Source organism: Chrysemys picta, chromosome 12 (assembly GCF_011386835.1).
Source record: "Chrysemys picta bellii isolate R12L10 chromosome 12, ASM1138683v2, whole genome shotgun sequence".
NCBI classification, from domain to species: Eukaryota; Metazoa; Chordata; order Testudines; family Emydidae; genus Chrysemys; species Chrysemys picta.
This window is the reverse complement of record NC_088802.1, coordinates 16,169,910-16,193,569: the sequence shown is the minus strand read 5'-3', so window position 1 is coordinate 16,193,569 and position 23,660 is coordinate 16,169,910. Positions and strand designations below refer to the sequence as shown.

Below are 23,660 nucleotides of genomic sequence, written 5' to 3'. Positions count from 1 at the left end.
ACAGGATTAGTTGGCAGGTACTGAGTGGGGAAACTGATGTTGTTTCAGGGTTCAGTGACCTTCAAGGAGATGGTTGTGTATTTCAATAAGGGGCAGAGGGCTCTGATGGACTCCGGTCAGAGAGCCCTTTACAGGGACATTATGAGACTGTGACCTTGCTGGGTAAGGGATTCCTGTGCCCTCGGCTATTAGAAGCCATGGGGTCTGCATTTCTGACTCTGGTCAGGTTCTTCCCTGGTCAGTTGGATTTGGGGAGAATGGGTCACATAATCCACAGCTCCAGTGTGAGAGAGACTTTCATTTCCATATCCCCTTGAAGGGAACAGGGGAGTCAAACCTAATGGACATGCTAATTCATCTCCATCTCCCCAGCTTTCAAGGGGCCAGAAACAGGGTATCGTCCTGCCTGTATTATTTCTTCTTCACACACCGTTCACCTGCCATCTTGGACTAGCTCCACCCGTGGGGAGGGCTCTTGGTGCTGCAGGCTTGGAAATAGGCAGGAGTTTAACGTGTGTGTCTGTCCGTCCGTCCGTCCGTCCCAGAGTGCATCTATCCTGAGAACTCCTAGTGAGGGCGTGACAACACCCCCTGCCCCCAGATATCTGCTGCTCCCAAGGGGTCGGAGTTACCACAGTCCCATGTAGGGCCAGGTTAAACTCAGGGAATGTTCCTTGTGACAGATAACTCTACCAAGACTCCATGTGCCCTGATCTTGCCTGATTTTATCCCCTGCACAGGATTCCCCATTACCAAACCTGACCTAATCACCAGGTTGGAACGACGGGAAGAACCGTGGGACCTCCAGGCCTCCAAGGAAAGGGAGATCCTGAGAGGCACCCACACAAGCGAGGAGTCCGTGAAACTGACAGAGAAACCATCTGGTGAGTGAAGGAAAAAGCCTTGACTCCCAAAAATGGGCTGTGAGCAAGAGCCCTCAGTTCTGCCCCGTCCCACTCAGGTCAGGGCTGCAGTCAGCAGGTTTTGTGGCATCAAGGCAAATATCAGCCATGGCTTCCCACACCCATCCTGTTAGCTGTTAGGAGTTTCCTCCCTGACTTTACTTCCCTGTGAGTGTTTGGATGGGATGTGGAGGTAGAACCCAGTTTCTGAGGCTTTGTGTATGCTACAGAGTTAGGTCGACATAAGCTGCCTCACTATGGAGATGTCTACAAATACAGTGTTCTTCCCACTGCTTTAACTCCCCTGCTATGCCAACCTAATAAATCCACTTCACCAAGAGGCATAGCACTTAGGGTGACGTGGTGTCAGTGTAAACACTGCATTGCGTATGTCCACTTCAGTGGCCTCCAGGAGGTGTCCCACAATGCCCCACAGTGACTTCTCTGGTCACCATTTTGAACTCCACTGCTTGGCAGCCAGGTACATACCCCTCCCCTTTTAAAGCCTGGGAACTTTTGAAATTGTTCTTCCTGTTTGCTCAGCGTGGAGCGCTCACCTAGCAACTTCTCAGCTGAGCATGCCGGCTCCACGCGGCAGACGGGCTCCTGCCTGGAGTACGCCGGAGGTGGTGGATCTCCTGGGCCTGTGGGGACAGGGGGACGTGCAGGCACAGCTCCGAAACAGCCGTCGGAACTTCGACGTCTACAGCCAGATTGCTCGGGGCATGGAGGAGAAGGGCTACGACAGGGACCCGCAGCAGTGCCGCGTAAAAATCAAGGAGCTGCGGCAGGCGTACCAGAAGGCAAAGGAGGCAAATAGTCGCTCTGGTGCAGAGCCGCAGACGTGCCGCTTCTACAAGGAGCTGCACGCCATCCTCGACGGCGACTCCACCTCCACCGCCAAGCATCCTGTGGATACTTTGGGGGACCTGGAGTCACAGGCCACCGGAGTGAACCCTGAGATCGAGGTGATGATCAAGGAAGAGGATGACGAGGAAGAGGAGGAGTATGGGGCACAGGCGACAGGGGGATCCGGCGGTGTGGCGAGCCAGGACTTCTTTTTGACTCCTGAGCAGTCTAGCCAGTCCCAGCAGTCCAGCCCCGGTGAACCTGATGCAGGGGAGGGAACCTCTGGTAAGTACTCAGTTTGCTTCAATGCTGCAGAGACACATCTGCTCATGTACAGCTTTTTGTAATAGGCTAGAAGAGGAAGTGAAATAACCCATACAGGTACAGTTGCTATCTGCTTCTCATTCCCCTGTACAACTAGGCAGAGGGGGCCCTGCAGAATAGTTTGTTTATTCACACCAGGATGTTCTGTGAATCCTCCATAGAGATCTCTAGGAAACTTTCCTGGGAGGTACTCTGCAATCCTCTGCCGAAGGTTTCTTGGGAGGGCTGCCTTGTTTCTTCCCCTATGGTGGGACGCTTTGCCACACCACTCAGCAATTACTTCATCAGGCACCATTGCAGTGCACAGGCTAGCAGCATACCGACCCGGTCTGCAGCCAGGAGCTGTTCCCTCAGGAGTGAGAGATCCGCTACAATCACCACCGCCTGTGGAAATGGGGCTAGTCTGCAGTACAGTAGCCTTATCCGCTTGTATTGAGTGCTATCCCCTCCTTATTGTCCCAACGCCCATCCCACCCCCGGCCATACTCGCCATGGGTGGGGCTGCCACCGTGCTCTGAGCCCCAAGGGGAAGTGAGCATGTTGTGCTTGTAAGGGGAGTAAATGCACTGGCAATGGTACCTCTGTCCATTGTTTCTTTAGCAGCTGCAAATGCGGCCTTGAGGGCCTCTCCATCCACCCCAGAGGAGCGGCTGGGCCAGGTGAGGAGGAGAAAGAAGAGGACAAGGGAAGACATGTTTCAGGAGGTCCTGCGAGCCTCCCGCGCTTCGGAGCGTGAGCAGAGGGCTTGGAGGATAATGATCAATGACAAAATGCACAGGGATAGCGAGGACAGGAGAAACGGGCAGCAAGAGATGATCACATTGCTCCGGGAGCAGACAGACATGCTGCGGTCTCTGATTGAACTTCAGGCCGAACACATCCGTGCTCGCCTCCCCCTGCAGCCCATAGAGAACTGCATTCCGGGACCTCCCTATACTGGCCTCCATGTATCTTCTGGGCCCGCAGCAGTACCCCAGGCACTCCACCCCACGGAAGATTACACACAATGACAGCTGCACGTACACCCAGCTGTGAGAGCCTTTTGGGTGTATGTGCTTGTGAATTCCCTCTTCCTTCCCCTTCAAAGATACTTTCCCTTGTATGTATGAAGTTTTTACTTTAGCATTACCTAGGTATGTTTGCATAGGTGTGGAATAAAAATGTAAATTCAGTTTTCATAAGTATCTTTATTAGTCTCCAGCCAGGGGTGCCTGAACAGGGTGGGGCCATGAATTTGGCAAATAACTATAGGTTATTAAGGGTCAAAGTCTGACCGTGGATAGACTCTTGTTGCACCTATTTAACTCAGAGAGGAGCACATCAGTATCCAAGGGCAGAAATTGTTACTAAGATACTGCTTTAAAAAGTAGTGACTCCTATGTACCAGTCCACATGATGGTCAAATGACATGAAAACTTCTAGGGACTGAGGCTGACTAACATGAAGGGCCCTTTTACACAGCTTTGACTGTGTAAAGTGAGCCCTTACAGTGGGCGTAAACATCAGTTCCTCGCAAATCAAGGCCCCTTTATGTTGATTGAGTTGCGTAAAAAAGGACTTTGTGTAAATGAGAATCGGGCTCCGTATTTAAAAAAAAAAAACCAAAAACTTGTTTTTTAAAGAAGAGTACAGGAATGAATTCATGTATCTTTTGTTTTTGCATTTACACACCTCTAAGAACAGAGAGAGCCTTTTTCAAAACAAAACTGTACCAAAAATATAATTTGGGCTCAGGTTCTTTAATCCCAAAATGGAGCCTGGAGCAAATATCTATGCCTAAAAGGTAAGATCCTAATGGCTGAGATGTATAAAATAGAACTGTTACAGAGCCTTTAATCATAGCTGCACTGTTATGCAATGGAGCTGAAACAATACATATTTCCATAAACTCACCCTTTCAAAATACACAAAGTGAGATGTATAAAAATAGCTATTGCACTAGTTTTAATTATGAATTAAATTGTTACAGAGGTTGGAACTCCTGCAGCCTATCATGTTATATATAAAAACATGTTAAAAACTTTCAAGCCGATTGTGGCTAATTTTAGTATCGGAGTTTGGAAGAAAACAATGCTTAGTACGCATGAGCTCTCCATCTTATCTTTATGATTCGTCTTTCCAATAACAAATACACCCCCCCACACGTTTATTAAGAAAAAAAATCATGAATAATTACTGTGAAATACCTGTTAAAACTGTGGTATCGCTACTGAAAATGTCATTTTATACAGCAATACAAATGTAAAATAAAATATGCGTGAATAATTATAGTACTCACCATCAGTGGCAGGTCCTCTGCTGGACAAGGGACTTGGAGTGAGTTCAGTCAAGGCAAGAAAGCCCTGATTGCCCCCCACCCAGTTCCCCTCTCCTAAACCTCCTAATCACCCCCTACCCAGCTCCCCTCCCCTAGCCCCCTCGATCATCCCTCATCTCCCCTTCCATGATGCCCCCCACCCAGGTCCCCTCCCCAGCCCCCCTGCCCTGGCCAGAGAGGCTCCTGCCCCCCACTCACTGAGCCCGGATACCAGCACCTGCTCATTCACCTTCATGGCCCAGTCACTTCATCCCTGTGCTCCTGCTGGAGCTGGTGGGGCTGCAGCTACACAAGCAGCCTCCCAGGGGTACACTGCACCTCAGAGCCTGTCCCAGCTAGGGTGGCCCTGCGCTAGGGAGTGGGCACGGCTCTGCACAGCTCCAGCCCCAGCTCGGCTTCAGCCCATTTCACCTTTGCACTGGGAGGGGTGACTACAGGGGTGGGTAAGGGAAATTTTGGGGTGGCTATAGTCCTTGGAATTCCCCCCTAATGCTGCCACTGATCACAAACTTTATCATTAATAAAACCCCATATCCCCAGCCCTAGAAAGCAGAGAAGTATCAGACACTTCCTCCCCCAGTTTACAAGGTGATTGGGAAGCTGCGCAAGGTCACTTCAGGTGGAACTGGGAAGAGAACCCAGGTCTCCAATGTGGAAAGCCCAGGCACTAGCCACGCATTCCTACTGCCTTTTGGGATAAATGTATGAAATAGATACAACCTGGTTACGTGTCACTACCTACCACTGCACAATGGAGCCAGGAAGAGAGCACTAGACTTGTGATCTCTAATATTCTAATCCAGGAGTTGGCAACCTTTCAGAAGTGGTGTGCCGCGTCTTCATTTATTCACTCTGATTTAAGGTTTCGCGTGCTAGTAATACATTTTAACGTCTTTAGAAGGTCTCTTTCTATAAGTCTATAATATATAACTAAACTATTGTTGTATGTAAAATAAATAAGGTTTTTTAAATGTTTAAGAAACTTCATTTAAAATTAAATTAAAATGCAGAGCCCCCCGGACTGGTGGCCAGGACCCGGGCAGTATTAGTGCCACTGAAAATCAGCTCGCGTGTCGCCTTCGGCACCCGTGCCATAGGTTGCCTACCCCTGTTCTAATCTGTCTAGTAAGCATTTGTGGACCTGCTGGCACAGTGTGTGTCAAGTCCCCCTCCGGTGTTTGGCCTCAGAAATAATTGCAATTCCTCCTGAAGTTCAAGTAGTGGGGACGTGTGCTGGGGACCACAGAGGCCAGGCTACAAATTCTGCAGCTGTGGGAGTGGGGATTGAGTGGTTCTACTTGATCTATATTTTAGTTTTCTTTTTTTTTAATAGTTCAATTCACATGCTAGTTAAAACTGTTATAATCTGTTGATTGTGGGCCGATGTGCCATAAAATCCCACTGTTCCAAACTGTGAACATCTGCCACGCGCTGACAGGTTTGGAAACTGAGAAGTGACCCAACCAGCTCTCTCCTCTTGAACAATTCCTGATGTGTATCTTTATATAAAGCACATGACCCAGAGTGCAGGCTCAATAGCCTGGATCTTACCATAATACGTTGCTATCATCATTATGACATACACAGAGGTCCTCATTGGAATTGGGATTTCCCCCCTCCCCACCCCAATTGCTTATGTCAATCCATGTCTGCCTTCAAAAATCACAGCTGGAAAATTAAAGAGCAATGAAACATATAAAACATGTGTCTTGTTTATTTACCTTAAGTAAATGTCAGGTTAAAAGGAGCTGAGAGGGAACTTTCATAACTAGAATACATGGTAAAAACATCCACAAATTTGAAGAAGTGTTGCTCTGAAAAGTACCAAAGTGGAAATATTGGCCCTGAACTATGGGGTTTAATTAATATTACAGTCTCTCACTTTCAGAAATATTTTATACATCTCGATCTTATGTTCTCTCGCCTCCCTTTTCTTTAATTTCATCTACTTTTACACCTCATTTTCTCTAGCACTCCTTTCCCATCTGTTTATTTCTCTGCGTCTTCCCAACCCTTCTCTATTCTGTATCACAGATCATAATACTCCAGGTTCCCAGTTCTATCCCCTGAGTTTATCCCTTCCTCTCTTGCTGCCTGCCCCAGAGCATTTCCCTTCTCAGGATGATTTTGCTTTCACTCTTCATTTAAGTTTCCCACCACTTTCTCCAGGCTTCTGTCTTTACACTGGTTTTATTTTATTTTTCCTTTTTTATTCTTTCATTTCTTTCCCCCGTTTTGGTTAAACCTACCCTGTACTTGACTCTCCACATCTTCAGCCAGCTGACATCACCCCACCCTCTAACTGGTTCCCACTATAGCATCCCTTTCCTCCTGACTTGTAGGTCACACTCTCCAGTTTCTGGGTCTCCCTCTCCCAGGCTCCCTGCTCCTGGGGAGCCTCCAGCTTCTCCCCAAAACCCCAAATCCTAATTAATTAATTCTGTGTCCCTGTCACCCCCACATCTGCCTGTCCCCAGCCCGGCTGCTAATTCTACTACTTAACCCCCACATCACTTCTGCCCCCAGCTCCTCCCTCAGCTATGCCCCTGCAGCCCCACATCTGCCCCTCAAGACCCCTCTGCTCCTCCAGGGGTTCTTCCTCCCATCCCTGGTGCTGTAGGGAGGGGGAGGAGCTTTCAGGGGCCATAGAGATGAGATATCGGGGGTTGGGTAGATGGGTCCTCCAGGGGCATAGAAATGAATCAGAACACGCTAGATGGGAATCCTCCTGGTCATAGAGACTAGGATGACTGTGGCTAGAGAAGCCCATTTTTCATCCCAGTGGGCTCTTCCCTCCCATGTCAGTGGCACTGTCTGACCCAGGATCCCCAGAGTCCTCCTATATCATAGAGGACAGTGGCAAACAGGCTGCACAATCCCTGAGGCAGTGACGAGACTGGCTTCTCTACCTCACCTAATGCTCTCTGTGGTGTGACACCAGAGACTGCACAGAGTTGAGACCCGATGCAACTTCGAGGGTCGCAGAGACTTCATGATAGACAGTCCACAGGAGCAGATCATAGAGACGACACTGTCTGAGGCTAGAGAGGCTGATTTCAGGCTTCCCAGTGGGATATTCCTCTCCCTCTCTCTCCCCCCACCCCCATGGTCTCAGGGACACAGGCAGAGCCGGGATCCTTCCCCCCCCACCCAGAGCCAGGGTCGGATTCTCTCCCCAGGGACGGAGCCCGGCGGGAAAGTGAAGATCGGGGCCTCGTCACTAGCATCGATAAATGTCACCTGCCCCCGGTCACAGTCCAGACAAACCCGGATCCTGCTGGGGGCCCGGCTCAGGGGCAGGGGGGTCGCAGGGGAGGTGAGAGCCCAGAACTGATCCAACACATACCTCACACCCCAGATCCCCTCCTCAGGGCTGATCTGTCCCTTCCTCCTCACAGACTCTCTGGCCACCCCCACAAACCAGCCTCCCCCACAACCCAGCTCCACCTCCCAGCAATGTCTCCCCGAGGTGAATCCCTCACAGCCCAGCACACAGGGCTCAGTGTCAAATTTCTCTGGATTGTCAGGCAGATCCTGCCATGTTTCTTCCCATCTCACACTTTTCCAATCCTCAGACAGGACAAGTTGGGGATGACCCGTGTCTGGATCCAGAGTCACGTTCACTGGGGAGAGAGAATCAGAGTGTTGGAGGCAGAGCTCAGCCCTGGGGAAGGTTGGGACCATTTCTCACACTCCCCAGCAGCCCTGGTTTGGCTGGGACAGTCCTAGATCCCAGGGAGCTGCCTCTGTCCTGGGCACCTGAGATTGAGCAGAGATGTCACTGCAGTTCCTCACTGTTTAATAGGAACCAATTCACTGGTTTCTCATTTGTTTGCAGAGGCTTCAGTTCCTCCTGCTGGGGCTGCTCCATTCTCAGTGACAGAGACACAGCAAGGCAGGTGTCAGAAGCTTTTGGTGAGGAGGGATGAGAAGAGGCAGGTACCAGCTTTAAACCCCAGAGGGAAGCTCCCTTCCCTAATGCAGCCTCCACTCCAGGGTCAAGGAACAGAGAGGAAGGGGCAGCATTGGGGAGCGCCAATTAAGGCCAGAGAGTGGGAGGTGGCATTGGGTGGGGTAGCCCCATCCCCAGCCCAGAGAGAAGGGAGAGGAGCCAGCATCAGAGCGAGAGCATCTCCCCAATCCATGAAAGAGTGAACATCTCTAATGGGAGAGCCCAGCCCTACCCAAAGGAAAGGCAGGATGTTGGAGAAGAGTGATGGAGAGACCCCCTGCACTGGGGTGAAGGAGAGGGATCTGTCAGCACTCAGGAGAGGGAGCTCTCATTCCTCTCAATTTATATTAAAAGACCTGTGATTGTTTATGAAAACCCCAAGGTCAGAGTTAAGCGTGTTTGGATGCTGCTCAGGGAGAGTGTTTCTGATCATCAGTGTGGGCATGAATTCAGCAAAAAAGGTTGGTGTCAGGATTGTTTATGTGACTTCAGCTTCTGATCTCCTCACTGTTTAAAGGGTTTATTTTTCAGGTTGGGTGCCATGGCTGGGGTTGATTTGGTTGGTAACTTTAGCTACAATCTCATGAAGATGTTTTCATAGGAATTTTCTCATAATTTAAACACATTCTCACCCTGTCTGAACGATCCCATTTAAGCCTTGTCCTGGCCATCCCGACTTTTTTGACAAAAATGGGGTGCAGAGGAACGAGCAGGGGGGCGAGTGGTGATGCCAGCCCCAAACAGGCGGGGAGGCAGAGCTCAGGCAGGGAGGAAGGCGGGGCTCAAGCTAGCAGCGATGCCAGTGCTTGGGCAAGCAGCAACACCAGCCCTGTTGGGGTGGAGCGGGGAGGGCTCGGACTAGCCCCACACGGTGTCCTGTTTTCCCTTTGGGAAATTTCGTCAACCTACCTCTTTTTGTCTCCAGTGCAGACGGCAGACTGTCTGAATGGGGAAAGGAGGAAAGAGATAAAACTTGTGACTCTGCTGTTCAGTGACTGCAGGGGCTGGTGCAGATCTTGGCACAGGCTGAGGAAGTTCTGAAGCCAGCCAGAGTTACATCCCTATGACAATGGGCCCCGTGTGTCTTGCCCAGCGTGCAAAGTGTCAGAGGCCCAGCTTTACACTGCCCACATCCCTCTGTCCCTCGTCCACCCCCCTCCCTCTTCCATCCACCCTCACCCCTCCCCCACCCCATTCCCAGCCCTCTCAGGAACACGCCTTGTGCCTGCAGCCGCTGGGGAGGAGGCATAAGAGGCTCCTGTGCTAGAGGGATCCCACACCGTGAGGGAGGGGCTTTCTCCTTCCATACAGCCCATGTGCCCAGACTAGCTGCTGTACCGGACCAGAGCAGAGTGATGGGCTGAGTCCAGCTCTAACAAATGGCCTTTCATTTAGGGTCTAGATTTTGGGTGCTGACCTTAGACACCTGGGGCCTGGTTCTCAGAGGGGTTGGGCACCTGCAGCTCCCACTGACTCCACCTGCAGCTGTGGAGGCTACACAGCTCTGGAGCACCTGCCCTGCAGCTCTCTAGTTGGGAGAGAAAAACTCAGGTGCTCCAAATTAGGTCGTTTTGCTCAATTTGGGCCTGAATGTTGTGACCTTTGGATAAGTCGTGAATTTATGTAAGACATCCTGATGCCTGGGCTCCCTACATCTCCTCAGTTTATCTGCTTTCCACTAGTTATTATGTTCAGAATTGAGAATTGGTACAAGGGTCATGCAGAAGTTTGCACAGACCGAGATTGTGCGTTTATACTGACTGACTTGGCTTTCGCCTGGTTAGCAGTTTGCTTGACATAAGGAAATGTTGCCTTAAGTTGTCTTGTAATTAAGTGACATGTTCATAAGTTCCCATGTGAGACAAAGATTTTTTGACCACACAATGTGCTTAAAGACAACAGACACCCAAAATGTACTGTTCAGGAGCACTTAGCAAAGTAAAAAAAAAAACCTATGCAGAGAACAGGGTCGAAGAGACCTATGCATAATCAGTGGTAATTAGCCAAACAGAAAAAAAAAATAATGACATGGAAATAGCTTGGACAGCAAAAGCCTTGAGAATTAAAAAGTTCATGCATCTGCATTGTCTGAGTTATAGAAGATACTTAATATTCATAACACTCAAAGGTGATTGGAAAAAAAACTAATAAACACATAATTTGGATGTGTATAATAGCTCAGACATTGTAAGGGGTAATCAGAGTTTCATAGAGAAATCCACCATAACCCGCCTATGGTCCAGGAGTAGGCAACTGGCCAGTACTTCTTTCAGTATATCTGTCATTTCGTACTTTCATAGTAATTGTAATGGCAAGGCATGCTTTAGATACAAATAAAGGTTTGAATTAATCAACCTGAGTGACTTGGACCCCAAGTGTGTGGCATTCTCACCCAACAATTAAATACACACATAATCTAATTATGAACCAATTGGCCAGAGACATTCTCCTCCGATAGACTCAGATGCTCATCCCAATTTCCCCTCCTAGATCCCTTCTGGTACCTTTGAACTTCCTCACAGTCTCCAATAGCGCAATAGTTTTCTGGGAGAAACCACTGATTCGCTCTTCCAGGTCAGGAGAAATCTCCTCTGGCGGTTGGAACTTCCCCTTCTCACACCTGGACGGAATAATTTCATGTGATTCTATTTCATGTATTGACTCATAAGTTCTTGCTAGTGAGCTACTTCTCTAATGGGCCTGGAGTTAGAATTCCTCGACTTCTCCCAGCCTCAGAGCAGGTGCAGCGCAGGCCATGGCAGTGAAACCTTCCCCCAAAAGGACCCATTAATATTCTTCAACTCTGGCCTGGAGATACCAGCTCTGGGGATAAAAGGGGAATTGAGTCTCCATGGCCAATTCACTCCTTCACCTCCATGCTCTGATGGACAGGAGGTTCCCAGGTGAAGTGTTGTAGAAATCTGACCACTAGGAACTAGACTGAGACACCAACTCCCCCCTCCCCAGCTCATTCCACACAGGTCTCCAAACAGTCCTCAGGTGGGAAAGACTCTTGACCACTGCTGCCCTGGGCTGAATGGTAACCAGTGCCTCAGCAGTGACAGGCCCATATTCCATCCTCACTATCCTGGGGCAGCCAGTCCCCCAGGGAGGTGACATCTCTAGGAAATACTTGAGGTCAGTTTTCCCCACTGTATGGATAATTCCAGAGTCTTCTATAAAAGGGTGAGAACCTCAGGATAAAATTGATCAGAGATTTGTATCCAGAATGTGACCTTCCCCACACATTTTGCTGTATAGCCCCTGCGAGATGCGGTGCTAATATCATCTCCAAGCTCTTTCCCAGTGTTGTGAAGTGTGAGGGGGAGTGAGAGAGAGAGACACGTACCTGCCCAAGGTGCTTCTGACATCCTAGAGGAGAGAGAGCGAGAGAGTGTATTTCAGTCCCACCTGACACACACTTAACACTCCAAAGAAGGGATTTTGGAAGTATGGGGGAAAGACGCCATAGGCGCCAAATTCCCCTCTAGCCAGGGGGTGCTTGACCCCCCCACTCCACTCCTTCCCCCAATTCCCACAGCCCGCCTCTTCCCACCCCAACCCCTCACATGCCCTGCCCCCACTCCACCCCTCCGCCAAACCCACGCCCCCATCCCACCTCTTCCTGACCGCTTCTCCCCACTCCGCCTTTTTCTGCTCCCTGCCACCAAGCACACCCCATACCCGCTCCTCCCCCACCCTCCCAGAGCCTCCTGCATGCTGCGAAACAGCTGATTTGTGGTGGTTGGGAGGCGCTGGGAGGGAGGGGGAGGAATTGATCAGTGGGGCTGCCAGCGAGCAAGAGGTGCTGGGAGGAAGGGGGAGAGGGGGAGCTTGGCTGCCCATGGGTGCTAAGCACCCACTATTTTTTCTCCGTGGGTGCTCCAGCCCTGATGCATTCACGGAGTCGGCCCCTATGAAAGAGTCCCTTCCCTGGCTCCAGGGCCATGGATTCCCTGAGCTAATGGAGCTTATCCATCTCTAATATCAATGTGTCTGTGGCTCTGCAAAGAACAATCGTCATTCACATGTCAGCACACATTGAGTTACACTGAGATCTCTAACTGCTGGACCCCTGTGCCCAGGGGTCCAGCTGTCCTGTCCCTGTGTTGGGATTTGGGAAGTTTCTAGCTCAGTCTCACCTGCAGGAATTTACTTGCTGGCTTCTGACACTTCCCCTCCATCTCATTGATCAGCTCACTGAGACGGGAAATCTCCTCCGAGAGTTTGGTGATATTTTCATTCTGTATCTTCACAATTTCCTCATTCAGCTCTGCCAGCTGGATCAGCAGGAGTCGCTCTTGTTCCTCCAGGAATTGCCGCAGTTGTTGAAATTCAGACACAATCTTCTGTCTCTTGGTTAGTGTCTTTCGCTGTAACAAAAAAATAGGGAATGGGCTGGTCAGGGACATGGATGGAGCCTGGGATCCTATCACAGAGTGCTGAGTGTGCAGGAGGGAGAATTTCTTTGCAAAATTTAAGTCACCTGACACTCTGCAATGCCCTGTGGTTACTAGAGAGAGGATTTTCTCACACCTTTCCTTTTGGCCCCAGAATCTCATAAAGGGACATTCCCACGTCTGATACGGCTCGAATAATGTATTATTGATGGCCTCGGAGATGCAAATCCAAAACAGCAGGAGGACTCAGCCACTACACCTGGGTGACATTTTCTGCACAATTTTTTTTTTCGGGGAAAAATGCAGCTTTGTCGACACTGAAACGTTTCATGAATTCCTGTCACTGTCACTTAGTTGTTTTGTTACAAAGATAAATAAATGAAAAATCAAAATATTTTCTTTTAATTTTTTTTTCCAGGATTTTAAATGTGAAATTACTTGTTGGTTGAACATTTCCTTCTTTTTTATATAATGATATATTTTTAAAGAAATGGTCAACATTGAAACCAAACATTTTGATTTTGTCAAAATGAAACCAAGAAAAAGTCAAATTTATTATTTGCTGAAAATATTATAAAAATAATTTTTGGTTCGAGCCAATTTTTTTTTTAATATCTAGCCAGGGGAAAAGATCTGGTATTTGCCCAGCTCTATTCAGAACCAGGTGGACAGAGACAGATGGGGAGAAAAAAACAGATGAAACTATGACACGAAAAACTTCAGACTCAGGCAGAGAGCTGTGCTTTTGATACACTCAGTTCACATTGGGAAGATTTTTATCATAGCCACAAAAGCTAGAAATTAACTCACTAATTAAAATGAAAGTTTAGAATCTGTAGAGCAACATGTTATCCTTTTCTGGGAAGAGGATTTTTCAGGCCCTTTATATGGATGCACATATACACACACACACAGTATCCCAGGATCATGAAGCAATGGACAGAAGTCCACATTTCCCAAGGCCACAAATCAATCATTCACAAGAGTGAAATGTGAAGGAAATAAACTGTACTAAAAGATAAATTCTAATGAAAAGAAACTGACTTAACAAATAAGGAGGATGTGAACTGTAGTGAAAATAGTAAGGACTGTAAAACAACATCTCTGGACAACACCCTCAGGCATACAAGGTGAATGACAGGAATGGGGAAATTGTCAGAGCGCAAAGGGACTGTAAGCCAGAAGGGAGCGGAGGGATAGAACCCAACACATCACATGCAGGAATACATGACTGTATTTAAACTGGAGCTTAAAACTGTAAACAAAGATTGCACAAGAGGATTCCCCAAAACTAAACATCCTCCAAACTCTGGGCTTATAGAAGACTGAGAACTGTGAAACTGCAGAGTGACTGTGTATCAGGGGGGTTGTTCTAGTGCATTGGATTTTCTAATTCAAAATTCTGTTAGTTCATAAATATAAACTGTTACCTATAAAGGGAGTCTAATTAAACTAATAGCTAATATGGAGTAGATAAAAATAATAGTTTACAGTAGTTTATGGCAGTGGTTTTGAACATGTGGCCTGCAAACCTCTGGGGGTCCGGGGACTATGTCTAAAGGGTACACAAAAGACTTAGACTGAAAACAGACTGACCAGAATTCAGCTATACACACAAACAATAGATTTCCAAAGGGGTCTCTGCACCTCCATTCGAAATTTCCAGAGGGGTCCGCAAATGAAAAGAGGTTGAAAAATACTGGTTCATGGTGTAGGCCAAAGCAGTAATTCCTGTTAAAACAACTAATTTTGATTTCCTTATGATTATTCCCCACTTAACGAATTTCTGCTTTACCCCCAAGTGATTGAGATAAAACATAATTGGGCCTCTAGATTGCCCCGGACGCTCCTTATTGCTCTGATTCAGAACGCCCCTCCATCCAGCTCGTTAACAATGCAGGTTAATAATGACAGACACTTACCAGATATTCCTGGCTTCTCGTCTCTACACTCACTTTACATCCCAGCAGCTTTTCTCTCTCTTCCCTCAGAGTCTGCAAATGGGCCTGAATCTTTTCATGGAGAAACAGAAAATGATTTGAGGGGTGTTATTTAGGAGTGAGAGTGTGTGTGGGTGGGGAACTTTTCCAGCACAAACAAACAAACACTCTACTGATGAGCGGAGAACCCAGTAGGTTTATGATATCAGATATACCAAGGAAGTGGAGTCATATTACTGGACACTGGGAGTGTTTTATTTTCAGACTCCTTGACATTGTTTGATCTTGTTTCTCCATTAATTTACACCAACATGAAACTGAAGTCAGATAGTTGGATTTTTCAGTCACTATGTGAAATATCCTGTTTTTAAGAAGGTTTAACAAACAAAGTGATACAAATTCCAGAAGCCACCAGGGCTTGAAATATGGGCTGGGATTCTCAAAGGAGCCCAACTCCCACTGAATTTCAGCCCTGAAGCCCTGGAGACTGGACTGCTTGGACAGAACTGGTCTGAGCATGAAGGCAAACCCTATTAGATGTGTTGATTTTTGACAAGAATGTTTGGTGTTTGCCCTAGTGCTGTCCTGAACCCTTCCCGTGCTAATGCTGCCTGGGTAGCTGTTCCCCAGCTCCCAGCAAAGATCCCAGAAGGGGGTTCCAGAGATTTCAAAATGCTGCACTGTGGGAGAGCAGTGTAAGGACTAATGGAACCACTTTGGCAGGTTCTTCAGCCTGACACAGGTTAGCACCGCCCAGGGGTTAGTTTTGCTGCAACACAGTCTAATCCCCATGGTATTTGGCATGGACCTGTGCTGCATGGAGCCCTTTTGTGTGTGGACTCAAGGTCCTCGGGGTCTACACAGTGTTAGCCCAGTGATTTCCTCTAGTGCAGGCCGGCATTAGAGTTAAACTTCTCATGGAGAAACACAGGAGTTCTGAATCCCAGTGGGAAACCTCATCTCTATTCTGGGCCTGGGACCTTTATCTAGGTGTTTTTCCCTCCTAATGGCCTTTCTTAATTATTGCTCAGTCAGGAGATAGCTGTATCGGATCCCTCCCAGCATTGGGGGTCAGCAGAAAATATTCCCACCCTCCCAACTGACAGGTTCTCTGAAATACTCCAGACAGGTGGGACAAGTAGATTCATGATGGAATTTTTCCACAGGGTTCTCTACAGCCATGACCCCTATGTGGAGAGCTAGACCCAGCCCCGTGGGACAGAAGCTGCCACTGGGGCAGAGTATGGTGGGTTGTGGGTTCGTCACCCCTCTTCACTCCAACGAGTAAGACTTAGGACGTTTATCGAGGGCTTCACTTCTCCACCTGCATGACCCTTTGGAGGATTCCCAGTTTCTGGGAAACCTATTTAGGCCTGAAATCCCTTATTCTTTGCCAGTGGAGGCTCACTCAGTGGCTGTCTGGAGCTCAGGGAATCTCTAATGCTGGTAGAAGGTGAGTTTCCCAAGCCTCTCGCTAGCTATAAAAATAACAGTTGGTCATTTCCTACCTTGAATTCTTCCGCAGCTTCCTCTGCAGGAATCACAGTGTGATCTCTGTGTTGTTTGGATCTGTCACACACCAGGCAGATGGGGATTTCATCCTCTTTGCAGAACAGTTTTAGAGGCTCCTTGTGTTTCTCACACAGTCTCTCTGGTTCTGGTTCCTTCGCTAACTGCAACCTGAGTTCTCTGGCTGCTTCCACAATATTCCTGAGCTGCCTGTTCAGCCTGAGGTTCCTCTGGGGAAAGATCTCTCTGCACTGAGGGCAGGAGACGTCTGTATCGAATCCCTCCCAGCACTGGGTGATGCAGGCTCGGCAGAAACTGTGATCACAGTCGAGAGACACCGGATCTTTAAAATACTCCAGACAGATGGGACAGGTGATTTCATCCTGGAGAGTTTTTGCTGGATTCACAGCAGCCATGGCCTCTAGTGCAAGAAAGAGACAAGAGAGGAATTTACTTTCACTTCCTTCTGCTCAGAAATGGGTTGATCGAAGTTTGCGTTTTTATTAGGCGTTTCTTTTCTGGGTGCGGTCACATGCTGTTTGTTTTTTGTGCACTGTAAAGAATCTTTGAATGAAGTGTGATGAGTAGGACCCTACCAAATTCACGGCTGTGAAAAATGTTTCATGGACCATGAAATCTGGCTATTGTAGGGAAGGGACAGGACTGCTAGACCCGGCCCAGGCTGGGACTTTCTATTCCCCTGCAGGAGCCGCTCCCAAAGCCATCTCAGAGAGGGAGCAGTGGAAGTCCCACCACTGACTGAGCTACATCCATTGTCATGAGCATACATGTCTTAGTATCCTTGTAGAATCTGCCAGGTGCTATTACCGTGCTTCGTCGACAATAAACCTGGCCGGGTGCTTTCAATGAAAACCGAGTCTGTGGATTTACGGGGCAGTTTAATTAAGGTTTGCTGTGTCCGCTATCTCCTCACCCGCCTGCCTGCCGCTCACCTCCTCTCCCCCTCCCACCTCCTGGCTGGCCACCGCTCGCCTTCCCACCCACTTCCTCACCCCCGCCCCCACCAATCTCCTCACCATCTGCCCGCATGGCTACCACTCGCCTCCTCCCACCCGCACACCGCCTACCCGGGCGATCATCCCGATTCACCCTACCCAAGGAACAGCTCTGCTGATTCCTTTGCTGCCTCTAAACTCAGCTGTTTGGCTGTTTCTGTGTCTTTCACCAGCTGCCTGTTGGGCCTGAGGTTTCTCTGTTGCACAGTTTCTCTGCACTGAGGGCAGGAGACATCTGCATCAGATCCCTCCCAGCACTGGTTGATTCAGGGTTGGCTAAAATTGGGCCCATGCTCCAGAGTGACAAGTTCTCTGAAATACTCCATACAGATGGAACGAGTAGCTTCATCCTGGAGACTTTCCACAGGGCTATCTGCAGCCATGGCTCCCTCTGGACAGTAGAACAAGTCAGTTTCACTTTCCTGAGCTCAGAAATATGCCCCACCTGCAGCACAACTCGGTATTTCCCTTCCTGGAACTGACTCTGCTGTTTGCTAAAGGTCAAGCATCAAAGAAAGACACTGTGTGGAGAGGGAGAGGGGGCATTGAAAGCTCACTAACAATGACTAACAGATTTGAGATGTTCAAAGCTGAGTTAGCGCTCTTAGAGGGGTCACACGACCCTCTTCTAGGCAGGTCATCCCACTCTGGAACTCCCCCCCGATTGGTCAAATCCGCTCTCGGGGAGGTCCTCTGCAGCTGAAATCCATCCTGATTGGTAGAGGGCGGTGGGAGGAGTTCTTAGAGGGGTCACATGACACCATTTGCTTCCAGTCATGTGTCCATATTGACCCTGGAAGTAATACCCCCATGGGATGGGTCTTAGAGTGACAGGTGGGTGGGTCCTGAGGGGTTAGGGGCAGGGCCTATGTTTGATTGATGGTAGGCCCCTTATACTACTAGCCTCCTCCATGAGAAGCCCAGTATGAGATCTGTGCTCGGTGGATCTCTCACAAGCCACACACACGGCTTCCCCATCCTCTGCACAGAACAGATCCAGGCATTTGTCGTTTCTCTCACACAAATTCTCTTTTCCTTGTTTGAAATCCAATTTTTAATATTTTCCACTATATTTTCTGGCTGATAGTTATTTTGGAAATCCCCTTTCTGGATCAGGGCTCTGCAGCTGGGGCAGCACCAAGGATCATAGTCCCCCTTTGTCCATGTCTCACAGTACTGAGTGATGCAGCCCCGGCACAAGTTGTGCCCACAGTGTATGGTCACTGGGTCCATGAGATATTCTAGGCAGGTGGGACATTTGGTTTCCTTTTGGATATCCCATACAGGTGTCACTGTGGCCATGACTACTGGAATCTCTGGGCTTCTGTTCTTTCTGAATCAGAAATGGTTTTGCTGATAATGGGAGGTGCCTCATGTCAGCGGCACAGAAGCAGAATGAGGTGAAGAGAAAGGAGAGGCCAGGAGGTGGAGCAGGCGAAAGATAAGGAAAGAAGGAAGCAGGAACTACATAGGCAAGGAATAGGAGCAGCGGGATGTAAAGAAGCAGAAAAGGAATGAAAGGAAAAAGGGAGAAGGAAACAAACAAACAAGAACACAAAAGCTTAAACGCAGGGTCTGTCTACACAGTACATGTCCAGATGGGGGTCTGGCTGGATTGTACTCCAGTGTCTAGCCCACACCGCCCCCTTGCTGCCATGGCCCCACTGCTATTGGTAGTGTGTTCGCTCCAGCAGCGTCAGCATGTGTACATGTACCCAAGCTGGGAATCACATCTCCCAGGTGCTGTGTAGATGTGCCATCAATCGAACTAGGACATTCTTAATGCAAGTAGTGTCTGAATGAGCTCTCCCCCACACCTAGTGATGAGCTGGGAAAGAGGACTTAAGGAGCTGCCCTTGTTTGCATGGACACAACTATCCGGTCTAGGTACTCAGCATGATGGAGCTGCTTTGCCAAAATGGTCACTTTTGGCTGGTGTTGGATCACCAGTCACTTTGTTATTGGGGTGGGTACTAAAGGGTTGTTATCCTTCAGTAGAACTGTGCTTGGCATTCCCTGATTGAGGGGCTCACCCGCAACTAAACTGCACTCGCTGGGCGGGAGATGTGGGTGCCAAAGTCCAGTGAAGTTGATAGAGGGTTGGGACAGGTACTTGTGCCCTTTGATGTGGGCCCTAGACACTATTTGATCTTTTTTTTCTCTACTGTGTAATAACAAAGCTGATTGAGACTCAAGGGTGAGTCTGGTTGCACATCAACAAAACTGAAATCACAGATAACCAGGCCTAAGCATTAGGCCTGCTTTGGGACACTGTCTCTGATACAATAGACTGCCCTGCCTATGCCAATAATGAGGCTAGCCCACGAACAGCTGAAATCACTGAGAGCTGTGCTAACTTGTAGGACCTCAAGACCGCCCTGAGAAGGTGGGGTGGTGAGGGGACAGTTGGCTGAGCGGCTGGAGAAGTGGCTAGTAGAGCGGTGAGCTGCTGGCAGGGCAGCCAGTGCCAGAGCAAATGCCTGGACAGCGGCGCGAGCCAGGTGTACCGCCCCCCACACCCTCGCCAGTGTGGGAGGTGCACTCTGCAGATGCACCACTGAACTCTGAGTCTTTACTGTGAGTGTGGCGGGGGGAGAAGGGACGGGTACATTAAAGGAAATTTTGGTTGCTGGACTTAGAAACCTGAGGCAAAAGGCCACTGCCCAATGAACTCTGAGATGGGTGTTTGCTCATGTTTTTATGTTTATGAATCCTGCTTGTGGCGTTTTCCCAAATTAATGCCGGGTTACTTCCCTCCTTTCATTAAAAGTTTATTTTCTACACTTTGACTCTGTGCTTGCAAGAGGGGAAGTATTGTCTCCCAGAGCCATGCAGGGGTGGTGTGTAATTTTCCTAGGTTACTGGGTGGGGTCTAGAGCCAGTTCTGTGTTGTATTGTTGAAGAGGAACCCCTAGATATTGAACCCGGCCCTGGTTGCTGCTGACTCCCCGTGGCAGAAGGTTATATTAATACACAATGAGGGCGTCCACAGCCACACACAGACTTGCACTGAAACAACAATAGGTGGGAACTAAACCCCCTTGAGTTATTTCAGTGAAAATGTGTGTGCAGAGGGGCCTTGCTTGGCTGTGTCTTGCTGAACATCTAACCACCCGCCTGGGACCAGCCAGGCTAGTGGGACTCCCTGGGTTAAGGTTAGAGGGAACTGGTATGTGCTAGTGACAAGGCATGAAAACGGCAGCAACTCATTAATCTGGAGCAACCCTTGAGCTGAAGGGTGATTTTATTGGTAAATGCTCTAAGTCAGGGGTGGCCAACCTGTGGCTCCAGAGCCACATGCAGATCTTTAGAAGTTAACATGCGGCTCCTTGTATAGGCACTGACTCCGGGGCTGGAGCTACAGGCGCCAACTTTCCAATGTGGCAGGGGGTGCTCACTGCTCAACCCCTGGCTCTGCCACAGGCCCTGCCCCCTCCCCTAAGCCTGCCATGCCCTTGCTCCTCTCCTCCCCCCCCCAGCCTCCTGCACACCACGAAACGGCTGATCGGGACGGGCGGGAAGGGAGGGGGAGGCGCTAATCAGCGGGGCTGCCAGTGGGCGGGGGGCGCTGGGAGCGGGGCAGGGGGAGCTGATTAGGGCCTGCTGATGTATTACTGTGGCTCTTTGGCAATGTACAGTTACACTGGTAAATTCTGGCTCTTTCTCAGGCTCAGGTTGGCCACCCCTGCGCTAAGCTTTATGACTTTGCAGTCTAAAGGTTACAGCCCAGACCCTTCAAAATGCCAGCTAAGAGCTGGAAAGATTTTAGGTTTAAACTTTGTAAAACAGCAAACACAGAACGGAAAGTAACAATCCTACCCATTCCCCACCCCCGCCCCCTTCCAGCTGCCCCAGTCTCTTCCAGTCGTTTTTTCTCCCTGAGCCAATACTGAGCCCGTAATCGCTGCGTGGACTAGTTCTGCTAGGGGGAATATGAGCCAGAGATCCTAGTTTGGGTTTTGCCGGACTCTGGGGAGAGGTGTCAGCTCAGAGAGAAGGGACAATGGGGCCTGCTCAGCACACAAAGCTGGACATGCTGAAGTCCACAATTAGCACCAATCTGCTCACAATCTTTGCTGCTGGAGCTTCCTGCAAGTGTTTCCCACCAACGCATTTGCTGCCACAGGTCTAGATTCTGACTCAGGTTGTTCCATTGCTCCTTTGACCTCAGCAGTTAGCCAGTGTTTGGGGCCTTGCTAAGTTCTTCTGTTGGCAGGAGAAACTGATTATAGGAGTCAGGTATTTCTTTGGTGCAATCTTTATTATTTACAAAGAACATCTACACATGTCTGTGTCCTAAACACGGTAGAAACAAACAGTAGCCGACAGTTTCCTGTCTCAGAACTCCACGTCTGCCTTTCCTGGGAACCTTGTGCCTGAAGCAAGTTCTCAGGGTATGTCTATACTACCCGCTGGATCGGTGGGCAGCAATCGATCCAGCGGGGGTCGATTTATCGCGTGTAGTCTAGACGCGATAAATTGACCCCCGAGCGCTCTCCCATCGACTCCTGTACTCCAGCGCCACGAGAGGCACAGGCAGAGTCGACGGGGGAGCAGCAGCAGTTGACTCACCGCAGTGAAGACACCGCGGTGAATAGATCTAAGTATGTCGATTTCAGCTACATTATTCACGTAGCTGAAGTTGTGTAACTTAGATTGACCCCCCCCCCCCACCGTGTAGACCAGGCCATAGTCTTCTGCCAGGATCACACTCACAACTGCTTCTCTTGGCTTTCTGCCTCACACACATCAAGCTGCCAGCCAATCTCTCACCCCCTGTGTTTCCAGCTAGCTCCAGGGAAACGCTTCTTAGGCCTGTTCTACTTAGATCAACCTAGTGACATTATTCAGGGCTGTGAAACATTGTGTGCTCTGAGTGCCACAGCTAGATCGACCTAACCCCCTGTGCAGACAATGGAATTCTGCCGGTGACCTGGCTACTGCCTCACAGAAAGCGGGATTAACTAGAACAATGGAAAAAACACTTCTGTCAGTGCAGTATTCAACACTGAATATTGTAACCAGTTTTGATGAATTTCTTCCCCATTAATGAGTTTCCCCTTGTAATGCTGAGCAGAGAATTTTCTTTTATTTCCATCCTTAGGGAAGGGAAATTCATGAACTTGTTCGGGTCCATGTTCCATGAGTATTTGCCACACACTGTCATCACATCTGGGCCAAGAAGCTGGGTGCCCATACTATAACTTGTTTGTAACTTCCTCATCCTTTCTTCCTTCTACTTCATTTACTTCAATTTCTGCATGTGTCTCTGAAGGTGAATAAATTTTCTTCACTTCCATATCAGTCTGATGCTGTGAGCTGCCTTCATCTAGAGGTAAGTTTCCATCATCTTTAGTTTCCAAACTGTTTTTTTGTGGATATGAGCTACCCTCATCTCGAAGTAATATACCTTCATCTTGATGTTCCAAACTGCTTCCATGCAGATGTGAGCTAACCTCCTCTCCAAGTAAAATTCCTTCATCTGGATGCTGTGAACTGCTTCTATCTTTATTTGGATTAAAGAGAAGATATTTCAGGAAGGATCCCTGCTGTTTTGTTTGGTCCTTTTCCTTCTCAGCCTTTCGTTTACGATACTCAGCTCCTGAGGGTTTTCTTTTTCCTCTTTCTGCCATGGGGCATTTGAATATTGTTATGTACTGTGCTCCCGACTACAAGCATTATAGCGTTAAGGATGGCTGACAGACCCACCACATGGTTGATGATTTAAACCACATTGCAGCCATCCCAACATGTCTTGTCACTGCTTAAAGGTCCAATGATTAGTAACATACACTCACTCACCTATTAAAACAGTTAGTTACAGCATTAACACAGAAACAAAATGACCTTTTTCAACGTTATATCCCAACACCGGTTGTTTGGAAAGTAATTCCCTTCCTCACAGTTACCTGCTTGGAGTGTGACATCATCACTTTCATAGTCTAGTAAGTGTTAATGCTGTTACTTTTCTTTTATGGACCTTATTTATTACATGTGAACCATCTATAACAAAGAAAAGTTCATATTTATACTGATAATAACGCTAAGGTTTAATAACGCTTAAAGATACTCACATTTCGGATTTATAATGCTGAAAGATGTTATTCTTTATTCTTTGGCACCAAGAAACACAATTTTCCACAGTATTCGCTCGATTCTTAACCATCTACCTGCGACGTGTTAAAATGACCTTTTGACATGTATCAACTCGCGATATCTCCGCTCTACATGAATTTACAGCTACGTGACCTTGATGTATATTCAAGTTATGTGTCACTAGCATTGCAGTGCTTGCCGCTGGCAGATGTGTTTCATTGTGGCTGAGTTATTGCTTATCAAAATTGCAGAGTGGGTCATCTTGACCCTACGTCGCAAATTGAAAAAAAATTCGCTAAAATATTATTTATTTCTGTAGTAAATAAAAGATTTCACATATTAATAAATTCTCAGA

The 23,660-nt window shown here is 48.4% G+C and overlaps 2 protein-coding genes across 2 annotated transcripts in view; one reads left to right on the top strand and one right to left on the bottom strand.

Moving 5' to 3' along the window:
• Positions 1-3,251, top strand: part of LOC135975028 (uncharacterized) — a 12,001-nt gene extending 8,750 nt beyond the window's left edge. Inside the window, exons 2-4 of the mRNA XM_065565079.1 lie at positions 741-884; positions 1,446-2,036; positions 2,676-3,251. Coding sequence (XP_065421151.1) covers positions 1,481-2,036; positions 2,676-3,085 — 966 coding nt within the window. The 5' untranslated portion in view covers positions 741-884; positions 1,446-1,480 and the 3' untranslated portion in view covers positions 3,086-3,251. The remainder of the gene's footprint in view (positions 1-740; positions 885-1,445; positions 2,037-2,675) is intronic.
• Positions 3,252-6,625: 3,374 nt separating this feature from the next.
• Positions 6,626-16,701, bottom strand: LOC122173192 (zinc finger protein RFP-like). Its single transcript, XM_065565095.1, has 7 exons — positions 16,193-16,701; positions 14,667-14,762; positions 12,487-12,717; positions 11,694-11,716; positions 10,849-10,964; positions 9,254-9,286; positions 6,626-8,015 (listed from the first exon to the last, which is right to left on the bottom strand). Exons 1-7 carry the CDS (start codon positions 16,607-16,609, stop codon positions 7,504-7,506), a joined length of 1,428 nt encoding a protein of 475 aa, XP_065421167.1. The 5' UTR covers positions 16,610-16,701; the 3' UTR covers positions 6,626-7,503.
• Positions 16,702-23,660: the final 6,959 nt, after the last annotated feature.

Bases quoted from the DNA above. Each gene is read 5' to 3' on its own strand.
- LOC122173192 (XM_065565095.1), bottom strand. From the start codon at position 16,609: ATGGCTGCTGTGAATCCAGCAAAAACTCTCCAGGATGAAATCACCTGT. The intron at 12,718-14,666 runs GTAAGTGTCTGT...TTTTTGTTACAG, and splicing joins CGAGAAGCCAGGAATATCTG to CGAAAGACACTAACCAAGAG. The intron at 11,717-12,486 runs GTGAGACTGAGC...TCTCTCCTCTAG, and splicing joins CAGCAAGTAAATTCCTGCAG to GATGTCAGAAGCACCTTGGG.